This window comes from Pectinophora gossypiella, chromosome 26 (assembly GCF_024362695.1).
Source record: "Pectinophora gossypiella chromosome 26, ilPecGoss1.1, whole genome shotgun sequence".
NCBI classification, from domain to species: domain Eukaryota; kingdom Metazoa; phylum Arthropoda; class Insecta; order Lepidoptera; family Gelechiidae; genus Pectinophora; species Pectinophora gossypiella.
This window is the reverse complement of record NC_065429.1, coordinates 6001546-6021678: the sequence shown is the minus strand read 5'-3', so window position 1 is coordinate 6021678 and position 20133 is coordinate 6001546. Positions and strand designations below refer to the sequence as shown.

General features: G+C 36.2%; 4 protein-coding genes across 4 annotated transcripts in view; 1 reads left to right on the top strand and 3 right to left on the bottom strand.

Annotated features, from left to right (window-relative positions):
* The window catches only part of LOC126378343 (uncharacterized), a 40844-nt gene extending 30097 nt beyond the window's left edge, over positions 1–10747 (bottom strand). Inside the window, exon 1 of the mRNA XM_050026610.1 lies at positions 10329–10747. The gene's annotated coding sequence lies outside the window, so the exon portion shown is untranslated. The remainder of the gene's footprint in view (positions 1–10328) is intronic.
* Positions 1–20133, top strand: part of LOC126378458 (uncharacterized) — a 240106-nt gene that overhangs the window by 96092 nt on the left and 123881 nt on the right. The window lies entirely within an intron of this gene.
* LOC126378545 (probable NADH dehydrogenase [ubiquinone] 1 alpha subcomplex subunit 12) lies at positions 12282–15809 on the bottom strand. Its single transcript, XM_050026979.1, has 4 exons — positions 15632–15809; positions 14763–14904; positions 14444–14500; positions 12282–12852 (listed from the first exon to the last, which is right to left on the bottom strand). Exons 1-4 carry the CDS (start codon positions 15730–15732, stop codon positions 12715–12717), a joined length of 438 nt encoding a protein of 145 aa, XP_049882936.1. The 5' UTR covers positions 15733–15809; the 3' UTR covers positions 12282–12714.
* On the bottom strand, positions 16072–17822 carry LOC126378482 (G patch domain-containing protein 4). The gene is made up of 4 exons (XM_050026883.1): positions 17661–17822; positions 17439–17590; positions 16822–17090; positions 16072–16660 (listed from the first exon to the last, which is right to left on the bottom strand). Exons 1-4 carry the CDS (start codon positions 17704–17706, stop codon positions 16150–16152), a joined length of 978 nt encoding a protein of 325 aa, XP_049882840.1. The 5' UTR covers positions 17707–17822; the 3' UTR covers positions 16072–16149.

Genomic DNA, 20133 nt, shown 5'->3' with positions numbered 1-20133 from the left:
CCTACTTAAGTAAGACGCTTGAAATTTGGCATGCCGATACCTTAGTAAACTTAAAGCTTAGTTGCAACAAGATATTGCAAAATTCCCAAGGGAACGGGAGTTAGCGGGAAAATCCTTTTGTATGAAAAATCTAAACTGTTAGATGCTTGAAATTTGACATGCACTCTCACACACACAAAGACCTCTCTTTTATAACGCCACGCGGACGAAGTCACGGGCAAAAGCTAGTTCGTAATAATTACGATTGCTATTATTTACTTACTACAGGGTTATTTAGTTTATTTAAATATTATACATATGACTTTATAAGTACAATTTTTTTTTGATGACAACAAGGGACTTTCCAGACTACGTTCCCCAAAAACACTATAGATGGCGCTGTACAGCTTTGTCTTCGTTTAACCTTCTAATTTCATGGATGCCTTACGCATCATTTTTTTATCTGTAATCAAATCCAGCTAATCTAAGATGGGCAGGTGAACAGCTGATCGCCTATAAAGGTCCATCATTTAATAAAGGACTCAATATCTCTGCGATTTTTACGACACGCCCGGAAAGACAAACAGTTGCACGCGTTCTATGATTTTTTTTCGCTTCCGGCCCAACATAGAAGCCCTATGTGTTCATGCATAGTAAGTACTTTATTCTTCTCTTCTTCTATCGTGTGGGTTGTGAGGTGAATTACCAACGTCATCAACCCTGGTGTCAGGGTTACTATTGAGCCGCCAAAGGCCCCTGACATGACTCATGTAACGACTACGTACTTACATCAATAAGTAGTTACCGGGACCAACGGCTTAACGTGCCTTCCGAAGCACGGATCGTCTTAGTACTTTATTTATTTATTTATTATAGGTTATCAACATGATAATCAACAGTACATGTTTTGACACATTAGCACATATAAATACGTAATTGATACCACAATTAAAGATAAGGACCCTGATTCATTATACTCTTGTCATTTAGTAAGGCACAGGATAAAATTTGTCAAATATATTAATGCGACATGGTACTAAAATATGACTGTACTAAAAGTTAAATACAGTAGTAGAAAGTGTGCGTGACATAATTTCGCCTATTGCAGCAAATGACTTTAATGCTTTTAATTGACCCCTGACTGCGTCTGTCACGATCAGTAATGTGCTGTTCCATGGAATGTTTCCACTTTGGGAACGTTCCCGGCAGTAAAAAGGCGCAAAACTTAGGTAAAAAGAGCTTTATTGCCTAACCTTTAGGCAGATTGAACCAGAGTATAAAAAAGTACAATTTAAAAAAGAAAAGCAGCCTTTGCCATTAAAGTGTTTACAACGGGAACATTCCCGGGAACGGCGCATAGTCACGATGTTCCCCGTTGTGAATGACGTGATGCAATAACTATGTAACTGTAGTTTACTTTGTTAATATTAAATTTAGATCATAATTAATTCGTCTAGTGGAATGCGAAACTACAAAAACAAATTTTGGATGGGTCACCATTTTGCTGATTTGATTGTATCATTTTAACACAATATGGGTGAATATCGTCTGAAATAAATTATTTTCATTTTTTTTATTATTTTTTTTTATTTTCCTGATACAATCCTCGTTTCATCGTACCAAATCACGTGATTCGAATATTACTCATCTAAATATCTACACTAGTGATGTACAACTCCTGTAGTGCTGATCAATAGTATCGATAGTATTGTAATTAATTATCTCAACGCGCAATCCTTGTATAAATATGCGTACTAGAAATATATTTACTTACACTTAAAATTATCGTAAACGGTTTTCTTTTTTCATTTGATTGTTTGTGGACACTTCTTGGGACTCAGATAGTCATAGAGGCCGCCAATCAGATCGCGACAACAAACACTACAGAACCCCGATACTAAACCCGCCGGCGTGGTCGACGATTTCCCTCATTCAGCGCTTATCGCTATCGACCCGCAAGAGTCGATTAATCCTTTCAAATATCATCTCAGACGCCGCCCTAAGCCGAGGTTTGCGCCCAACAGGGCACCCTCACGCCTGTTGTCTTAAATTTTGTACCGTGTAAGATCCCTCAGCGCTCCCCATTTGTCCGGCCAAGTAGTTAATGCCATTTGCGGCAAATCTACAATAAGTCACGTCAAAAAAAGAGGACGATTGGGTGATCAGCCTGCAATATAATTTAAGTAAATACTTTCTTCACTGTCATAATCTCCAAAAAATGAATCGAATTGAAATTGATTGATTGATTGTTCGAATTGGCCCTGGCCTGGTCCGTATAGGTATTTAAAGATTAGGTACTTATCCAACCAACGGCCTTCGTGGTCCACTGGTTTTAGCGTTGGGCTCACGATCCGGAGGTCCCGGGTTCAAATCCCGGTGGGGACATATCACAAAAATCACTTTGTGATCCCTAGTTTGGTTAGGACATTACAGGCTGATCACCTGATTGTCCGAAAGCAAGATGATCCGTGCTTCGTAAGGCACATTAAGCCATTGGTCCCGGCTACTATTTACCGATGTAAGTACGTAGTCGTTACATGAGCCATGTCAGGGGCCTTTGGCGGCTCAATAATAACCCTGACTCCAAGGTTGATGGGATTGGTAATCCACCTCACAACCCACACGATAGAAGAAGAGAAAAGCGATGTCCATGTAAATCGATTAGGTAAATAAGCGTTGGAATATAATTGCTACGACATGAATTTAGTAGATTTGTACGTGTGAATTCAGTATCAAGACATCTTCCTCACGCAATATCCGGCACATGTCTCAATAATAGACATAACGAGAACAAATACCAATTTAGATCGCTCAACGAGCCAGTGTCCGCAATACAACACAGCACTGTTTTGTTTCATTTATTTATTACAGACGTTAAATTTGCGGTAACACGATTCCTATCGACCCCTTTCCTGATTTACCAATTGTTTGCTTCCTTCATTGAAAACTGCGAAAAGTCCCATATAAAACTTCACCCCCTCTTTGCAATTGGGGGCAGATTTAAAAAAAAATATGCGCGATTTTTATTAGTCACAATGTTCAGCTCTCTACCAGCTTTTTAGCTTGAAACTAATCCAGGTTGGTCGTCGGCACCTACAAGAAGAAAGTATTGAAGTTTGTTTTGGTAAATTCAGTCTTTGTGAATAAATATATTAGCTTCTAGTGAAAGTAATGTTACATCGCTCATTCTCCCAGCCGTGGGCTTACCGTGGGTAATGGACGGTCGTTTTTCACAACACAATGCTTGTGGTTGTGGTTATAATGGTAGTTTTGCCGAAATTGGTGTCAGGGGTCATGGAAAGTGTATTTTGGTTGTAGACACGGCTATCGGCTTTCAACGGAACTTAAAAAATAACGTACCTACGTATTTGATTAATAACTGTTCTTAATGCGGGAAAGGAACTGTTATGTCCTCAAAATCTCTCTTCATTCCGTCTTAAAATAATTCAGGTTCTTCTTCTATCGTGCAGGTTGTGAGTTGGATTACCAATCCCATCAACCCTGGTGTCAGGGTTACTATTGCCGCTAAAGGCCCCTTACATGAATCATGTAACGACTACGTACCGTACCTACTTACATCAGTAGGAGTAACCGGGGCCAACGGCTTAACGTGCCTTCCGAAGCACAGATCGTCTTACTTTCGGACAATCAGGTGATCAGCCTGTAAAGTCCTAACCAAACTAGGGATCACAAAGTGATTTTTGTGATATGTCCCCACCGGGAACCCAGGACCTCCGGGTCGTGAGGCCAACGCTCATCCACTGGGCCACGGAGGCCATATCGCTATCGCTATATCAATAAGGCTATTGTATTTTCAATATACATTTTGTCCCTGGTTTGGTTAGAAAGAAAGGGACGGATAATCGACAGGCACAAAATTTATGGAACACACACACGTCAATTTTAGGCAGAAATTTAAAAAAGTTAAAATAAAATTTGGATGTGTCTGCAGGAATCGGGGCGACTATTTCCTTAATTATGTATGTAGTCGTCACATGAGCCATAAACCTAACACCAGGGTTGACGACGTTGATGAGGTTGATGAGGTCGGTTATTGATTTCACAGCCCACATGAGAAGAACTCTACATTTGTATAAGAAGGATAGATCATGCGACATGATATTACAATTCTTAAATCAAAACAAACATCTATGTTACGAGTACTTACCAACTCATACAATTTTTAACATAACATCCAATGACTTTCGGTTAGTGCCGACAAAAGTCGATAATTGTATCGATAATCAACATGACTACTCGAATACGTGGTTAAGGCAACGACCTAATAATTATAGGGTGAAGGTGAAGCTGCTACACGTGGTGTGCAGAGTAAGAAAATTTGGATTGCGTTGTTTTAGACGCTTGATTTTTTTACAGCTTCAACCAAGCGAAACTTGTTTTTATTAAAGGGTTGCAGTCATAAGTATTACATGTTAGTTTCAACTTGGAAAAGGGTCAGAAATCAGAATCTGAATGATTCAGAAATCAATCAGAATCTAAACGTAATTATAATATTTGTTGAAGGTTAACTTAACGTTTTTGAATCTACGTCATTTCGCAAGGTGTTATAGCTGAGGAGAAGAAATGACAAGAAGCTACAACAGCAACACATCTTTTAAATCAACTTGGCTTGACAAACGGGCCGATATTAAAGTTATCCTATAACTTTTAAAGTTTCTCCTATTGAGTTTCGGAACCCTAAAAAAGGACTGACTGAGGTTTGACTGTTTTCATTACAAAAATGCAGATAAGAAATTCATACTCTGGAAAAGTTTTTTTTTTTTTTAATTACTTATTGGAGATTTGCCCGGTACTGCATTTAGGTAGATACTACAATAACTATCCTGGAATTCCCTGTCTAAAACAACTCTGGCTTTGTAAGCCAACGGGACCATCAAAATCGGATAAAAAGCAGTAAATAGTTCAGTAAGTATGTTGTTTTGTTTTATTGCCTTGCTATGGATGATCCATCCCACGCTAGTAATTTAGTGAAATGATAGACGGAAAATGACTTCCTTCCCGGCGTCATTATTCTCACTCAGATACGATTTAAAGTGCTCCTATGTTAATCTTCGCTGGAAAGACTTTCTTGAATAATCAAAACGTTATGGCTTTTTTTCCTGTCATAGGTAACATAGATGTGGGATAGAGAATTAAAAGGGATATTTTATTTATCTTCACTTCTTTTATTTTCTCTTTTTATACAAAAAAACAGTACACCTTTACACTCCGACCCCAATAATCATAGACAACCCTGTCTACCCTTTTTAAATTCATACCATAAACAACCATATCCTCATTAATTATCCTTCTATAGTATTCTCTCTTATTTTCTTATCATTCTTACGTTCCGTTCTGCCTGTGGTTCTGCTTACATTCCTACATAGATTTGCCTCGTATGGTCACTAATTTGCAAGTCAGTCCCGGCAACTAGAAAACAGGAATCTAGAAAAAGGTACAAAATGGGTCATGTTTCCTAATCCGTAAATAATCATTTCTATTTCTATTTTGATTATATTGAATGCTATTGTAATTTATTTAATAATTTTATTTGTAATTTAATAATCTGTTATGTTTTAAATTCGTATACCGAAAGGTGCGACATAGTGCGACATATATTATATTGTAACAACTCTTTTACCTATGTTGACGAATAAATGAATTTGAATTTTTTGAATTTTGAATCACTGAACATGGAGGTGTTTCTGGTAGTCAAGCAGCCCTCTATCAAATTTTTCACTTTGAACGTGAACCTCTGGGCCAGCCTGTAAGTAAGTATAATAAAAAGATGCATGCAGCTGTTTGTTGACGTGTGCCGCAGATGTGTCCTCAGTTGGCAAACAAAATGAGAAGCGGAGAGGGGTCGCGGTAATTAAAACAATATGAGAATACGGCCAGGTGATATATAATTTTCCCAATGGGTAGTAGATTACATACATACATAAACTTGCGCCTATTTCCTACCGGGGTACGCAGAGGCTATGGAATTCCATATGCTTAAATCCTGACACACTTCTCTTGCTTCCTCCACATTCATCAATCGCTTCATACACGCACGCCGGTTTAGATTAGATCGTACTAAACCTTTTCTAAGGACATCTTCAATTTGGTCAATGTACGTTCTTCTAGTAAATTAATAGGCAAAAAAAAAGGCGTTCGAAAATTCGGAGAACGGAAGTACATCGCACTGTCACGGGTTTGAATCCGGAGCGGGCTCTTAACCACTGAATTCAACTTTATAGAGTTTGAATTCATATTTGGACATAGATAATTGATATCACGTGATTTCCAGGATTTGTATCCGATGATTGGCAATAGACTCTCTCTTCCACCCACACTATCTATTACGTAGGACTTAAATATAGCTGGCAAGGACTCTGCCTACCCCTTGTGTACAGGCGTGATTCTATGTCATCTTTAAGTCAATACAGCTGATTGAAGATAGATAGATAAAACACTCACAAAAAAACACAAAAAATAAAAACTCTGATATATATGATAAGTATGTAAGACTCAATTTTATACTACAGTCGAGAGAATTTGATATCTGTGAGAAACGCCGCCGCCGCCGCGTAGCGATATGTCTATAATGTCAGCTGCTAGTCTACGCAGCCATGTAAATTATTCTTAGGTACTTTTGATGTACCTTGTGTTGACACATACCATGCATAAGATCACACCTATTTCCCGTTGGAGTACTTCATGCGTACTCGCCGGTTTAGATTACTCTTGACTTGACCTGACCTTTCTTTAAAACATCCTTGATCTAATAGCGGTATGAACGCCCAGGCCAACTCTTACCCTACCACTTACACCACTTACCACCACTTACACCACTTACCACCACTTACCACCACTTACACCACTTACCACCACTTACACCACTTACCACCACTTACACCACTTACCACCACTTACCCGTATGACAAATCTTTTTTGTAAGTCTGAAGTACTTTAATTTATGATGTAGAGAAATCTACAAGCACCGAACCGTTGGAGCATCCCTTTCTCAATTCTCGTCACTACATTTCACACCACAATACTCTCACGCTTGTGTGGATAACGTTGATGTATTTGGGTGAATATCAAAATTTCAACCCAATTTTTCACGAAAACATAATATGAAATGTTCGCCACCAAACTTGAAATTTTGATATTCACCCATTTGCGTTTGGGTAGAAGGCAAGAGGGAAACCACTGCTCTATTTTTTCCTAAAGAATAGCACGGAGAATGCTACACCGACAAGAGCGTGGTTCTTACTGATGATGATGATGATTTGCGTTTGAGGTATTTGTGTCTAGTAATAGTAGTAGTGTTTCCTCTTTAATAGGAGATCTGAGTCGGTTTTGATTGCTTGTAACTCTTCCCATTCCGATTACGGGAGATCGGAGATGGATATATTGATACCAATGCTGATGATCAGAATATTGCCCAAATGGATAGTACACATTTTAATTTTGGTAAAATAATGCGCATTTTTATTTGGTATTTTTTTATAAAATACAAAATATTAGAATATGATATATTATAGTATTTTTCTTTGGATTTCGTGACGATGGGAGATTTTGTTTCGACAACCATAATTGCCTTAACTCTCTCAAAAATAGAAGGTAAGGCAAGGGGTCTTCAATCAGCTTTTTGTGTTATAAAGATTTTCCTCGGCGTTCATTACTTGGTGAGACAAATGGGGAGCGCTAAGGGCTCTCAGACTCACTCATTGTGAAAGGGGATACCGTACGCTATGTATTGTCTGCTAATGATTTGCTGCTGTATATACATACATACATAGACCCACCTATATCCCACCGAGGTAAGCAGAGACTATGGAATTTCATTTGCTACGATCCTAACACACTTATCTTGCTTCCTCCATATTCAATCAATCAATTCAGCTGTATATTTTTATGGGTTTATAATAATTAAGATCTGGAACTGTCTGCCGTCGTCTGTTTTTCCGACTCGTTATAATCTAGGAGTCTTCAAGGCTAGAGTGAATAGGCATTTGCTAGGTAAGCGTGATCCACCCTAGACCACATCGTCACTTAACATCAGGTGAGATTGTGGTCAAACGCGAGCTTATTATATTGAAAAAAAAATACGTAAAACCACACATATTTCGCATTAAGGTAGAGTTCACGGAATTATTTTCTTAGTTTTAAAGTTTAAACGCATGTTACACCAGATTTCTCTAAAGTATTTGTCAGCCTAACGTCAGTTACTTCGTGTGCAATAACGTATTGCACAGTCCACTGACATTGTGCTGCGTGAAATAATTAACTTTGAAGGTTACGTGTCAGTAGATTACAATTGTAATATTTTATTTGTCCTATTTCTCTGGTTTGTAGTGCGTCTATTTGGCATTTTTGCCACCAAGATGTATCTATTTTTCACTTTTTAGGTAATATATTAAGTTAATTTGCGGACCCTGTAGAAAATAGGGGGTTTTCCGAACTTTTTTTAACGACGAAGTAGGTACCTACTTTTTAAAATTATTTCAAACAGCAATGACCACTTCACCGGTCAGATGGGAAGCAGTTGATAAAAAAAATTAAAACAGAAAATCGTAAACCTTGCGTCTGAGGACATTGTCGATCTGGTTTTTTTTAACATGACTTACTGTAGGTTTACCTCAAATGCTATTAACTATAGAAACTTGGCCTGTTTATAAGTATAAGTATTTGTTATGTTATTAAATAGTATGTTGTTAAAATTACTATTAGATATATACCTACTAGCTGGTTTAACAACATAAGAAATATAATCAAACATGAAGTCCATCAATTATTATGATTTTTATTACGTTTTCTCTCTCTCTCTCTCTCTCTCTCACTCTCTCTCTCTCTCTCTCTCTCTCTCTCTCTCAATTTGCAAATCCACTGACCCTAATAATCGAATAGTATGCCTTCACATCCTGTTGTACGGGTCCTATGTCCAGATGGACATAAATACAGCCGGTTTTTTTTAACCGTCCTTTTTTTTAATGCTTAGGTCGCCCGGTCGTAGCCTTATGCTCTTAGCAGGTGTACAGTCATGAGCCATATAATTTACCCACTTTAGGACTCTGTCGCACTAACACATTTGACATTTAGTGAGACTTACAGTTCAATTTATTAAAAAAGTTAATGTGACATGGTACCGAAGTGTATACCTATTATGGCGGCAAAAAATAACGAGATTGTTGCTAATCAAAAGGACAATGCTCTTTTAATGAGGGACTATATCCAGACTACGTACACCAAAAAAAGGATAGATGGCGATGTACACCTACACGTGACAATTACACGTGATAATTACCTATTTTCTCATTACTCGGGCACATAACTATTCCAAAAACCTATGTAATGGCGGAAGCATATATAAAAATAATTGTTGCTTGATATTTGGATCACATTAGGTACATAATTCACATGAGGAGCTCGGTGGCGCAGCGGTAAACGCGCTCGGTCTGCGATTGTTGAAGTTAAGCAACTTTCGCAAAGGCCGGTCATAGGATGGGTGACCACAAAAAAAAAAGAAAAAAGTTTTCATCTCGAGCTCCTCCGTGCTTCGGAAGGCACGTTAAGCCGTTGGTCCCGGCTGCATTAGCAGTCGTTCATAACCACCAATCCGCACTGGGCCCGCGTGGTGGTTTAAGGCCCGATCTGCCTATCCATCCATAGGGTAGGCCCGTGCCCCAGCAGTGGGGACGTTAATGGGCTGATGATGATGAGGTACATAATTATGTTGCTTCTATTTATTTTGATCAGAATAATAATGGGTGGAAGATGTAATTGTGCCTGGGTGTAAGAAAAAGGTTCATCGTTTACTTACCCAAAAACAAAGATAAAACATGCATATTACCTATATGTCTGTTATCCATGAAATTAGAAGGTTAAACGAGGGTAAATCTGTACAGCGCCATCTATATTGTTTTCGAGGAACGTAGCTTGGAAAGTCTCTCATTAACTGATGTCTTATTTCTACTCTGTATCTAATGTATGAGTTTGAACCGTTTGCAGTGTGTATTAACTTTAAAATCCCGTTTTGTTTTTCAATAATAATATAAAAGTAATTATTTAATTCATATATCGATATCAACTATAAACAGCATCCCATCACTATTTCCACCCACGCGAACTTTTTTCGAAAACAAAAAAGGCCACGGATCCTTCACCAAACATCCTTTCAAACTTAACAAGCAACAAATTACAGTCTAAAAACCGCCTACTTTCGAAACTAGTTTATCTTGATGGCTCTTTGTTCTACACCGGCCGTCCATAATCAAAAATCTCGCACACGTAGCATCCAATTAAAGAAATAATACTACATTTATTGTTTACAAGCTTGGACTATAAAAAACCTAACTTACCATACAAAATTCCTGACGAAATCCTGTTTTAAAAAGTTAACATCCTTTTTGCACGCACAGTGAACTATTACAAAACTCAAATCGGGTAGTAACCCACACTTTTAAGTTCAATAACACATTTTGAGTTGATTTTACACATTAGAATCACTTAAAAAGTAACTGTCCATACAGATTTAAGTTTATAAAACTACTTTTTAGTCACTAAAACTTAGAAACTAAACTACAATCTATCGAAACACGTTCATCTGCCAACAGCGTCGCAGTGCAACTGCTCTGAAGTTGGTCCGAAAGATATTTTTACCTGAGAAAAGCAAAAAAGCTCCTTTGTATCTCGCTCAAAGTAAAATACACTTTTTGTTCTATCGTTAACCGTCAAAATGTCTTAACAATATTTCTATTATTGCTCTGAAAGTAGCCGCAGTAAGTTGTAAAGGAATTTAAAGTTTTAAACCAAGTTTTAAAGTTGAAAGTTCTATAACGGTGTCTCCAAAAAGCTCAAGACTGCATAGTTAGTTATGTAGTAGGCAGTTGGTCACGTGCAGCGCTTTCTAAACTTTTGGAATCAAAAAATAATAACTTTATTTATTTCATTCTAAAAGTCGATCCTAAGATATTGGACAAATAACCTACGGTTATATACTACCGAAACAATTTAAAAAAGTTCGTTTACAACGTTCGTTTGTTCGAAATTCAAAACCATTAAACGTTTTATTTCACAAACTTCAAATCACAGAATACTTACCTAGGTACCTCTTAAAGGGACATATGACTTATGACGTAATTTAAACAACCTATAATTATATTCATAGCAATACTCCACTATACTGTTCCAGTGCGAGTTCGTGCAGATGTTTGGGCTAGTAATCGGGCTAAAAATGCAGTCTCAAAGAACCAGGTATTCAGCCTGCAACGTCCCTAATCAAACAAAGAACAGTCTCAAAAACGATTAATTTTTTTAATATGTAGTTTATAATAATAAGCAATAAAATTAATAATTTAAATGGGAAGTTGTCAATAACTTCAGACCCAGAGTAAACCCGAAGAAAATAGGAAGGCTTTGTTGGTAGATTCTCTAGATTTTCAAGTAGTGGCAAAAAGTTGTACTTAGAGCTCATTTAGCTTAGTTCATCTATGACAAAAATAATAATTTCAATCACCGAATGATGTTCCTACGCTATTATATCCGAAACGTATAGATAAGGTCCCAACACTCTTAAGTACTTAAATCTTTTCGACCCGACAACGTAAAGTTTGAGAGCCACTAGTACGGCGCGCGACGAAACCAGTTTCGACCAAAGCAATAATAACATACAGCCAGATATGAATTAAACCATTACAGTCCGTTATCGCGGATTCGGAGTTCGAAACATGAAACAACAGTTGTTCTGTTGTTGCTCACTGACACTGTTGTTGACGATCTGGAGGTGCGGGTTCGAATCTCGATGTCATTTTTTTTACGTGACTTATTGTAGATTTGCCGAAGATGGCATTAACTACTTGGCCGGACAAATAGGGAGCGCTCAGGGCTCTCACCCGGTACAACGTTTAAGACAACAGGCCTGCGGGTGCCCAGTTGGGCGCGAATCTCGGCTCAGGGCGTCGTCTGAGAGGATAATCTTTGAAAGAATTAATCGACCTTAGTGAATGAGGGAAATCGTCGACCACGCCGGCGGGTTCGGTATCGGGGTTCTGAAGAGTTTGGTATCGCGAGCTGATGGGATGCCTCTATGGCTAGACTAATCGGGTCGTCGGGATATACTTTTCAATACCATCTCTGAGCGAGATGTATTTGGAAGCCGCAACTACCAGGGGATTTGGGTGGTGCGGAGCAGAAACTAAAAAACGTTTTGAAGCTAATTTCAGCGTAACCTAAAATACGTTTGCCACTTAGGTGTTCGTTCAAGTATTTGAAACGACAAAAGACAAGTCTTTCAATAGTCAACTCAAAGACAATTAATTGTTTAAATAGATTTATTTCATTTTTCTACTTAAAACTAAGCAATGTACAAATTATAGGTGTGCCGTGCCGTTCAGCTCTTTTGATTTTCGAACTGATTGTAGTGACTTCGAGCCAAACAAAACTGTTTTGGCGCCTTTTTAGTTTTTTTTTTAAATTATTATTTGACCTTAAATGGCTCATTCTTATTCCTTGCTGATCTCTACTACGCGTTTGGTATATGTACGACGTTGGTACTTATTATGAAAAAAAAAGTAAAACGAAAAATGAGGTTTTGATCATCTTACACTAGCTTTTAGATTATTTTATAATTTATGCATTGTAATTTAGTTTCGACAAAATTTCAGATGATTCTTAGTTTAGTTTTTTTTAAGCCGTTTAGTAAGGTCAGCATCGGAATAATGCCATTATTTTGCTGGCAACACTGTTTTATAGGGAGTTCTTGCGCGGAGGCACCCAGGGCTCCACCTTCGGCCGGGTGGTGCTGTATGGGGTGTACTGGCCTGTTGTCCCGGACATGTTCTCTTGTGGCTCCAACATCCACGGGTATTTGGGGCGGTGGGGATCCTGTGAACAGAAAATGTAAATAAAAAAAGAGATTACAAAAAAGTATAATAGTGTAGTGTAAGTATAATAGTGTAGTGTGTATAGTGTAGTGTAGTGTAGTAGTGTGTAGTGTAGTGTGTAAGTAGTAGTAGTATTTTATCTATCTATTTCATATTCAAATTCAAAAATATCTTTACTCAGTCAACACTTTGAATCGTAATTTTTTACAAACGTCTCATCCGCCTAAAACTTCTGCAGCTTCTCACAACCTGTATAGCCGGGGAAAAGAAGCAAGAAAAACCTCGGCACAGGAGCCTAGACTTTCCTATTCGAAATATTATTATACAATTTAGTAATTTGGCTGCCTATTATTAATTCCCAGACAGTTAATCCCATTCATTGTGAATATCTCCCATGATCAAAGGTTGCGTGGAAGAGATTGCTACTTTTGTACTCTTTCTTTCGATATTTGCATGCTATTGTTGATAGCTGATAAGGAGAGACTTTTATGAGCATCCATCTATTAATGTACCCTTTTCAAAAGCAAATAAAGAGTATTTCTATTTCTATTCCTCTTTTGTTTTGTATTTCCTATGTGTGCAATAAAGTACCTACTTGTTTGTTATGTTTAAAATTAAACAATAATAATAATAATTTATTAATAATAATAATTTTAAAATTATTAATGAAACAAACACATTGACATGTGCATATTGCTCATCCTCACCTATGGTGCGCAAACATGACCAAACATCAAAAGTCCAAACTCAAGATTTGCCAGCGAGCTATGGAGCGCAGTATGTTAGGTGTTAAACTGATCGATCTCGTTAGAAACACGACACTGCGCTTCAGAACTCAAGTAGCACATGTTGGAGAAAAATCTGCTAAACTGAAGTGGGAATGGGCGGGACATGTCTGCCGTATGCATACGGAAAAGTGGGCCAAAATTACATCTGATTGGTCCCCACAGGGTCGTCGACGTCCAGGCAGACCACGACGACGGTGGAGGGACGAGCTGGACGCCTTCCGGCACACTTGGCAGAACGATGCCCAAGACAGGGATAGTCGGAAAGAAAAGGGGGAAGCCTTTGCCCAGCAGTGGGACATTAATTAGGCTACAGAAAAAAAATATCATACAAAGTACAATGAGGGACTATACAAGCTAAAAAATTTCATTATTACAAGAATGTGTTTATCAAAATACACATGTAAATTACATGTTACAAGTGTCAATATTTATTTCACAAGTTATATTTTACAATTACTACTTTTTTGATCGTAATTTACAAGTATTTGTGAGTAACTTGTAGCTTGTGAACATGTAGACTTGTAAGTTTTGATAAACACGGCACTGGTGGATTTTTCTTTTAGTTATAAATATCAGCAGTCAGTACTATTCAGAGGTGGAGGACAGGAGTCCTAGTACGGCTTTGTAATAGACTACTCTGGGCGCCATCCCACTCGCGTCAAACAGAGTACTGCGGAAGGCAAGAGGGAAACCACTGCCCTATTTTTCCCTAAACAAGTAGCATGGAAAATGCTGCACCGACAAGAGTGTGGTTCTTAAATTGATGATGATGATTTATAAAAATAGTATTAAAATAATATTTACCTGGTGTGGAGGTAGATCGGTTTTGTAATGCAGCCATCCAAACCATTCAGGGGGAACCTGAAATAACAATTGGGTAGTATCCTAGGTGAAAGAGATAAAGTTATATTTAGGTACTAAATAAATACAGATCTAAAACTGACGAAAAACATTTTCTTATTCTATTAGTAGTAAGTTATATTTAGGTACTAAATAAATACAGATCTAAAACTGACGAAAAACATTTTCTTATTCTATAAGTATCTCCAACATTCCAGGGACGTAAATTATTTGTTCTTATACCATGGGAGCTAACATAGATAAAAATATCACTTGTACTGACCTGACTACCGTCATAGTTCATGTTGAAGTTGTCTGAATATTCGACCCAGCGGTTCCTGCCGTAGAAGTAGCGCGGGTTGGTGTAGTATTTGTTGCCGAACCTGTCCTCCCCGACCAGCGTGCCGTCTTTCAACTCATCCTGCCTGTTTAGTGCGGAATTATTAATTATTATACACAGGTCAATAATGTCAACGGCTGGAAACACTAAGACCTGGACCAGATTCGTGCACAACAAAAAAGAATGGAGAAAAATTAAGGAAGGCCTTTGCCTGAAGGCACACAGATTGGTTATTGTAGATTGTAGATTAAGGAATAACTTTAAAATGTTACTTCTATGTCTGATAAGACTATAAATAAATAGACAGGGCACAACGCAACAGAACTGGCGCAATTTGGAGTAAGCCTATGTCCCAGGACAGCCCAATATTTAGACATTTTAAGGTGATCTGTGGTAGCCTCGTTGGTAGAATGCTTGCCTCACACTTTGAGGTTGCAGGTTCGATTCCAGCACAGGTAGTTGAATTATCTAATGGTTGTTAATACCCTAAATAAAAACAAAAATAAATCATAACAATCTTATTGTTATTGTTTTTTTACAACAATACAATTAGTCATATTATTAAAAATAAAATCATTCTTTATTTGTTGTCACATATACAAGAAACATTTTATAACATTATAAAAAAGATTACAGCACAAACAATATATTCAATATTCCATTTTATTTTATTTTTACGTTTTACTGGCTTATGTCTATAACACGAATATATCAAAGTAAATCATAAAGAAACTGTGTTTTCTGGGAGAAATAATTTAATATAGAAAACATAACCTATTGAAAATTACATAATAACATTTTTGTTTATTTACCTGTACAGTTTGTATAAAGAACTCCGAATGCCTCCATTCTGGCGGATGATATTGAAGAATGTGGCTACTTTATCGAGCCCTAATATCTTCCCGATAGACATTTTTTTACAAAATTAGTTCCCCAATTTCCGAAAAATATTGACGGACTCCCACTGTCAACGTCAAAATTGACAGTTCTACTTTTTTATTACTAGAGGTGAGCTATTAGTACTAGTAAATATCACATAAGTAGTAGCTGTTACTTTTTTTTTAGGTAAGTGCAATGGGTCGCTTAATCTTACAGCCATATCTGCAAGTGTCGAAGTATTCGGAAAATAGTAAAATATTTACAGATTGATTAAACAAAAACGTAGCAGGTAGATGGCTTTTTTAACTTGTTTTATAATCAGATTTTTCAGATATTTTCGATCACTTCAAATAGGTAAGAATATCTTAATATCCATATATTTTAGATAAAATTCATTTAATAAAATGAATATAAGACATGGCTAGTATTTATTGTGTAAAATTAGATTAATTTACATATCACTGTCTTTTTTCTTTTTCTTCTTACATTTCTTTACTTTTGGCTCAGATTCTTCTATTTGTGTATGACTAGGGTCGACTTCCATTGCATTTATTTGTTGTTTTTTATTCTTTTTAGAGTTTGTAGAACATTCTTCATCCTGATCGTATTTTTGTTTCCTTTTAGATTTCTTGCATTTTTTATTTATTGAAATATTGTCTCCCGCCATTTCTGTATCTTTTTCTACAGGCAAAGGCTCAGTGGATTCAGCCACATTATCTACGTTTTCATTGCTCAAACAACGCTTTCGCTTTTTCTTCTTCTTTTTCTTATTTTGTATGCAATATTCTTCGTTGTTTAGGTTTGCGTCTTCAACAACATTGTCATGTTGTAGAGTATTCTTGTCCTTCTTAAGTTTCTTTGCATGAGAGTATCCTTCATATTGTGGTTGGTTTAGCAGCATTTGTTCTTGCTGTGCTATCCTCGCCAGTTTTCCTGTAGCTTTTAATCCATGACGAGCTCCTCTACAAAAAAAAAGAAAAAATATTAATTATTTTGATTATGTATAAAATTCGATGTAGAAAACAGTAACATTATAAGTTTTACATAAATGTTTCTTTAAAGAAAATACGGCCAACACCCTAAAGCCTAATAGAAACATATAAGTATAAAAAAAATAACATACTTATGAGCCGTTCGTCCTTCACAAGCTGCAAACAGCTCTTCATCGGTCAACTTAAATACGTCTCTTTTTTCATTTTCTTCTTCCGACTCTGACTCTCCTACCTTCTCTTGGCTCTCACCGGTCAACACTGCTTTTCGAATGAAGAACTCCGAATACTCCTCTTTGTCGGTTGCACCTGGTTTCTTGTTCAATTGGTATGTGCTGCTTGTTATTTTGAATTGATCATCTTTTGTCTTGATTTTTTTTGTTTTTCCATCTTTTTCTTCTACCTTTAAAAGTATGATGACTATTAGTATATTTTTTTCTTTTTTATGAGTTGCAAATGTTGCAATTAAAAATAGTTGTAATATCTATAAATTGATGTCGAATAATTATTATGATTCTTAGAGAGATTTCATGGAAGAAAGTTCACCTATATCAAAATAATGTAACTAATTCAATCACTTATGTTAATAAACAATATGTTAATGTTCTATAGATTAGATTAGGAAGTTAAGGTCACGTTTAAATTCAATTCTTAATTAAAAGAAAATTCGGGAGTATACGTGATCATACGAATGTGTGTATGTCTGTAAAAAAAAATCGGATAGATTGTCCATCTAATATTAGGGACTAACCTCTACATTTTTAGCAGCTTTATCGTAAAGAGCACTCCACCAATGTTCCGTGAAGTCCGCCGCGGGATCATGACCTATGCCTGTCACACTACGTTTTAGTTTCGGCTTCAAAGCCTCCGATATTCCATTCTCATTTTTTCCCAAACCTTTGCCTGAAAAAAAATCTTCATTTAGAAAAGCACAAATAAATATTGAATTTTACACAGATTACAACAAAATTACCATCAGTCCACCCGTATTTTTCTAGCTGTTTTCGAGCAAAATCCATTTATGTTTAAATTATTAATAAATCCGCTTTAAATAATGGTTTTTATAATGTTATTTATATTGCGTATTGCAAAAATATAACCTACAAAAGTAACGTGTCAAAGTAAACTGATTCTACTAACTATTTACACAGAGAAATTGTTAAATTATTCATTGTTTGTTAAAGAGCAGAGATGGAAACTCAGTAATGTATACAAAATTCTCACTAAACAAATGTGTTTACCAGTTATAAGAATTAGCTGCAGTATAAATAGAGAGGCGCATATAATACTCACTAAAGTAACAAGTATTTAAATATCAGTTTCCATCATAGAGATAGGAAATTATATGGAGGCGCCCTGTTCTACTATATAAACATCATCTTATACAAATATGAGTAGTTTATGAAACAGGTCGTCAATAATCGTTTTGTCTCTTTTTTACTAGTACAAAATTTCATTTGGTAAAAGAGATAAATATATATTTGTTATTTCTAGTTATGGCAACATTTTGTGATGACGTCACAACAGCTGTAGGTACGTGGCTACGTGCCATTTTTCGCCATTTTATGCGCTGTGTTTTGTGGTACTTCTGCTGTCAAGTAGCTGTTTATGAGATCGTATTTTGTGTTTTGCGGATAAATTACAAGGATTTGATTTGCTAAATCGAAGTTGAAGTTGAAAAAAGTGTTATTCAACATGTCCGTGTATTGTATTGTACAGTGTGGAGCCAGAAAGGACAGAAATCAACCGTATTTGTCACTTCATAGGTTAGTACCCCGTATTCATTGAATAATACAAACAATCCTATAGATTTTGATGTTACAACGCAACTGAGCCATGAATTTGCATTAAACCTTTATATATTTTGAGTAATTGTCATACTACAAACCGTATTTTTCTTTGTTTTCCAATATCTTTATTCGTCATAGTCAAATTAGTGTTGCGCCAATAATACTGGCTAAGAATACTAGTTATTACTTTTACGTTAACAGGTTTCCAAGAAATAAAAGCTTGAGAAGACGATGGTTAGAGAGAGGCTGTTGGTGTTTAAATTTATATTTAAATTTCAGCCTAGCTTGCATCATCTCACTACTGGCTAGATAGATAACATATTTGTATCATGTTATCACAACATGTTTATACTATCTATCATTCAACTACATATTATTATGTACTTAATATACTTAGTCTGTAACTATTATATGTCGAAACAATTATTATATAAATAAATGAATGTTATCTTTCATTTCAGGCCATCTTTCAATCCAAAATTGTCGACTGGATTTACTGAAACAGGTGATATTGGAAAACTAATCCACAGCTGCAACGTCGTCTGTGCTGCCATTGCCCGTACGTCTGTCTCATAAGTCAGTACATGAAAAGGTATTTATCAAATAATTTTATATTTTTAACATGATATAGTATAATTCAACCAGGTACACAATGCACTTAAATCAGATATATTTTAGTACATACACTGTTTTAACATTATTATTAAACTTTATTTCAGTCTGTTCAAGAAGACGCGATGAAAAAATTAAAAGATAGCCAATTTGAAGAATATTATGGAAGATCTGCAGAATAAAAATCAAATAATAAAGGGCAAAGTGTATTGATGGAAGAATTGGCAGGACCGCAAGACTTTTTGAAAAGGCAGGTAAACAAATTTCAAGGTTTACCTTTGCCAAAGAAGTATTCCCAAGAAATAAGAAAGTTTGCTTTAACTTTACATTTTCTTTCTCCGAAAGCGTATAATAATTATATATGCAATGTGACAGGGTGTCACAAAGGCAATTTCTAAACAAATTGACACTGTTTAGATTTGTATTTATTGTAAATATAATGTAGTTACATAATAAATAATGTGTGAAATGAATACTTGCTAATAAACAGATTTACGTTTCATTATACACTCCAGGTGGATTCGAATTGTGCGCAATAAAGAATGTAATCAATGTTATAGAGTTGTTAAGGAAACTACTTAGATAAATCTTGACTAAACCCTTTACAAATACAAATATACTTTATTGCACACAACATACCAAAAAGAACAAGTTTTACACAAAACATACACGAAAAATACAGTACACCACCTAATTACCCTTTACCTTCCCTTTCTGTTCTCTTATGAGTACTTATTTTTATAATGCTATACCTATTATTGGTCAGCAAAAATTTAGTATCGATCGCCATCGACTCGCAAAGAAGAAGATGCTATACCTAGTAGATACGAGTATGGTAATCCTAGTATTGAAACAGCTTGCAGCCCTAGTAAAGGCCGCCATTTTATGCGACGAAGTGGCACGTTTTTTTTGTAGGTATTTCCAGTCCATACTCTTATATGTCTATGGTTTCCATTTCCATAATGCGTCTTTTATAGCTTGGCCTGATATCGAATGGTCATTTATTCATGCATTATTCCTTTATTTTTTTCGCTATCGCTCGGA

Bases quoted from the DNA above. Each gene is read 5' to 3' on its own strand.
- LOC126378545 (XM_050026979.1), bottom strand. From the start codon at position 15,732: ATGTCTATCGGGAAGATATTAGGGCTCGATAAAGTAGCCACATTCTTC. The intron at 14,905-15,631 runs GTAAATAAACAA...CGCACTAAACAG, and splicing joins TCTTTATACAAACTGTACAG to GCAGGATGAGTTGAAAGACG. The intron at 14,501-14,762 runs GTCAGTACAAGT...TTGTTATTTCAG, and splicing joins TGAACTATGACGGTAGTCAG to GTTCCCCCTGAATGGTTTGG.
- LOC126378482 (XM_050026883.1), bottom strand. From the start codon at position 17,706: ATGGATTTTGCTCGAAAACAGCTAGAAAAATACGGGTGGACTGATG. The intron at 17,091-17,438 runs GTTAGTCCCTAA...ATACTTTTAAAG, and splicing joins AAGCTGCTAAAAATGTAGAG to GTAGAAGAAAAAGATGGAAA. The intron at 16,661-16,821 runs GTATGTTATTTT...TTTTTTTTGTAG, and splicing joins GAAGGACGAACGGCTCATAA to AGGAGCTCGTCATGGATTAA.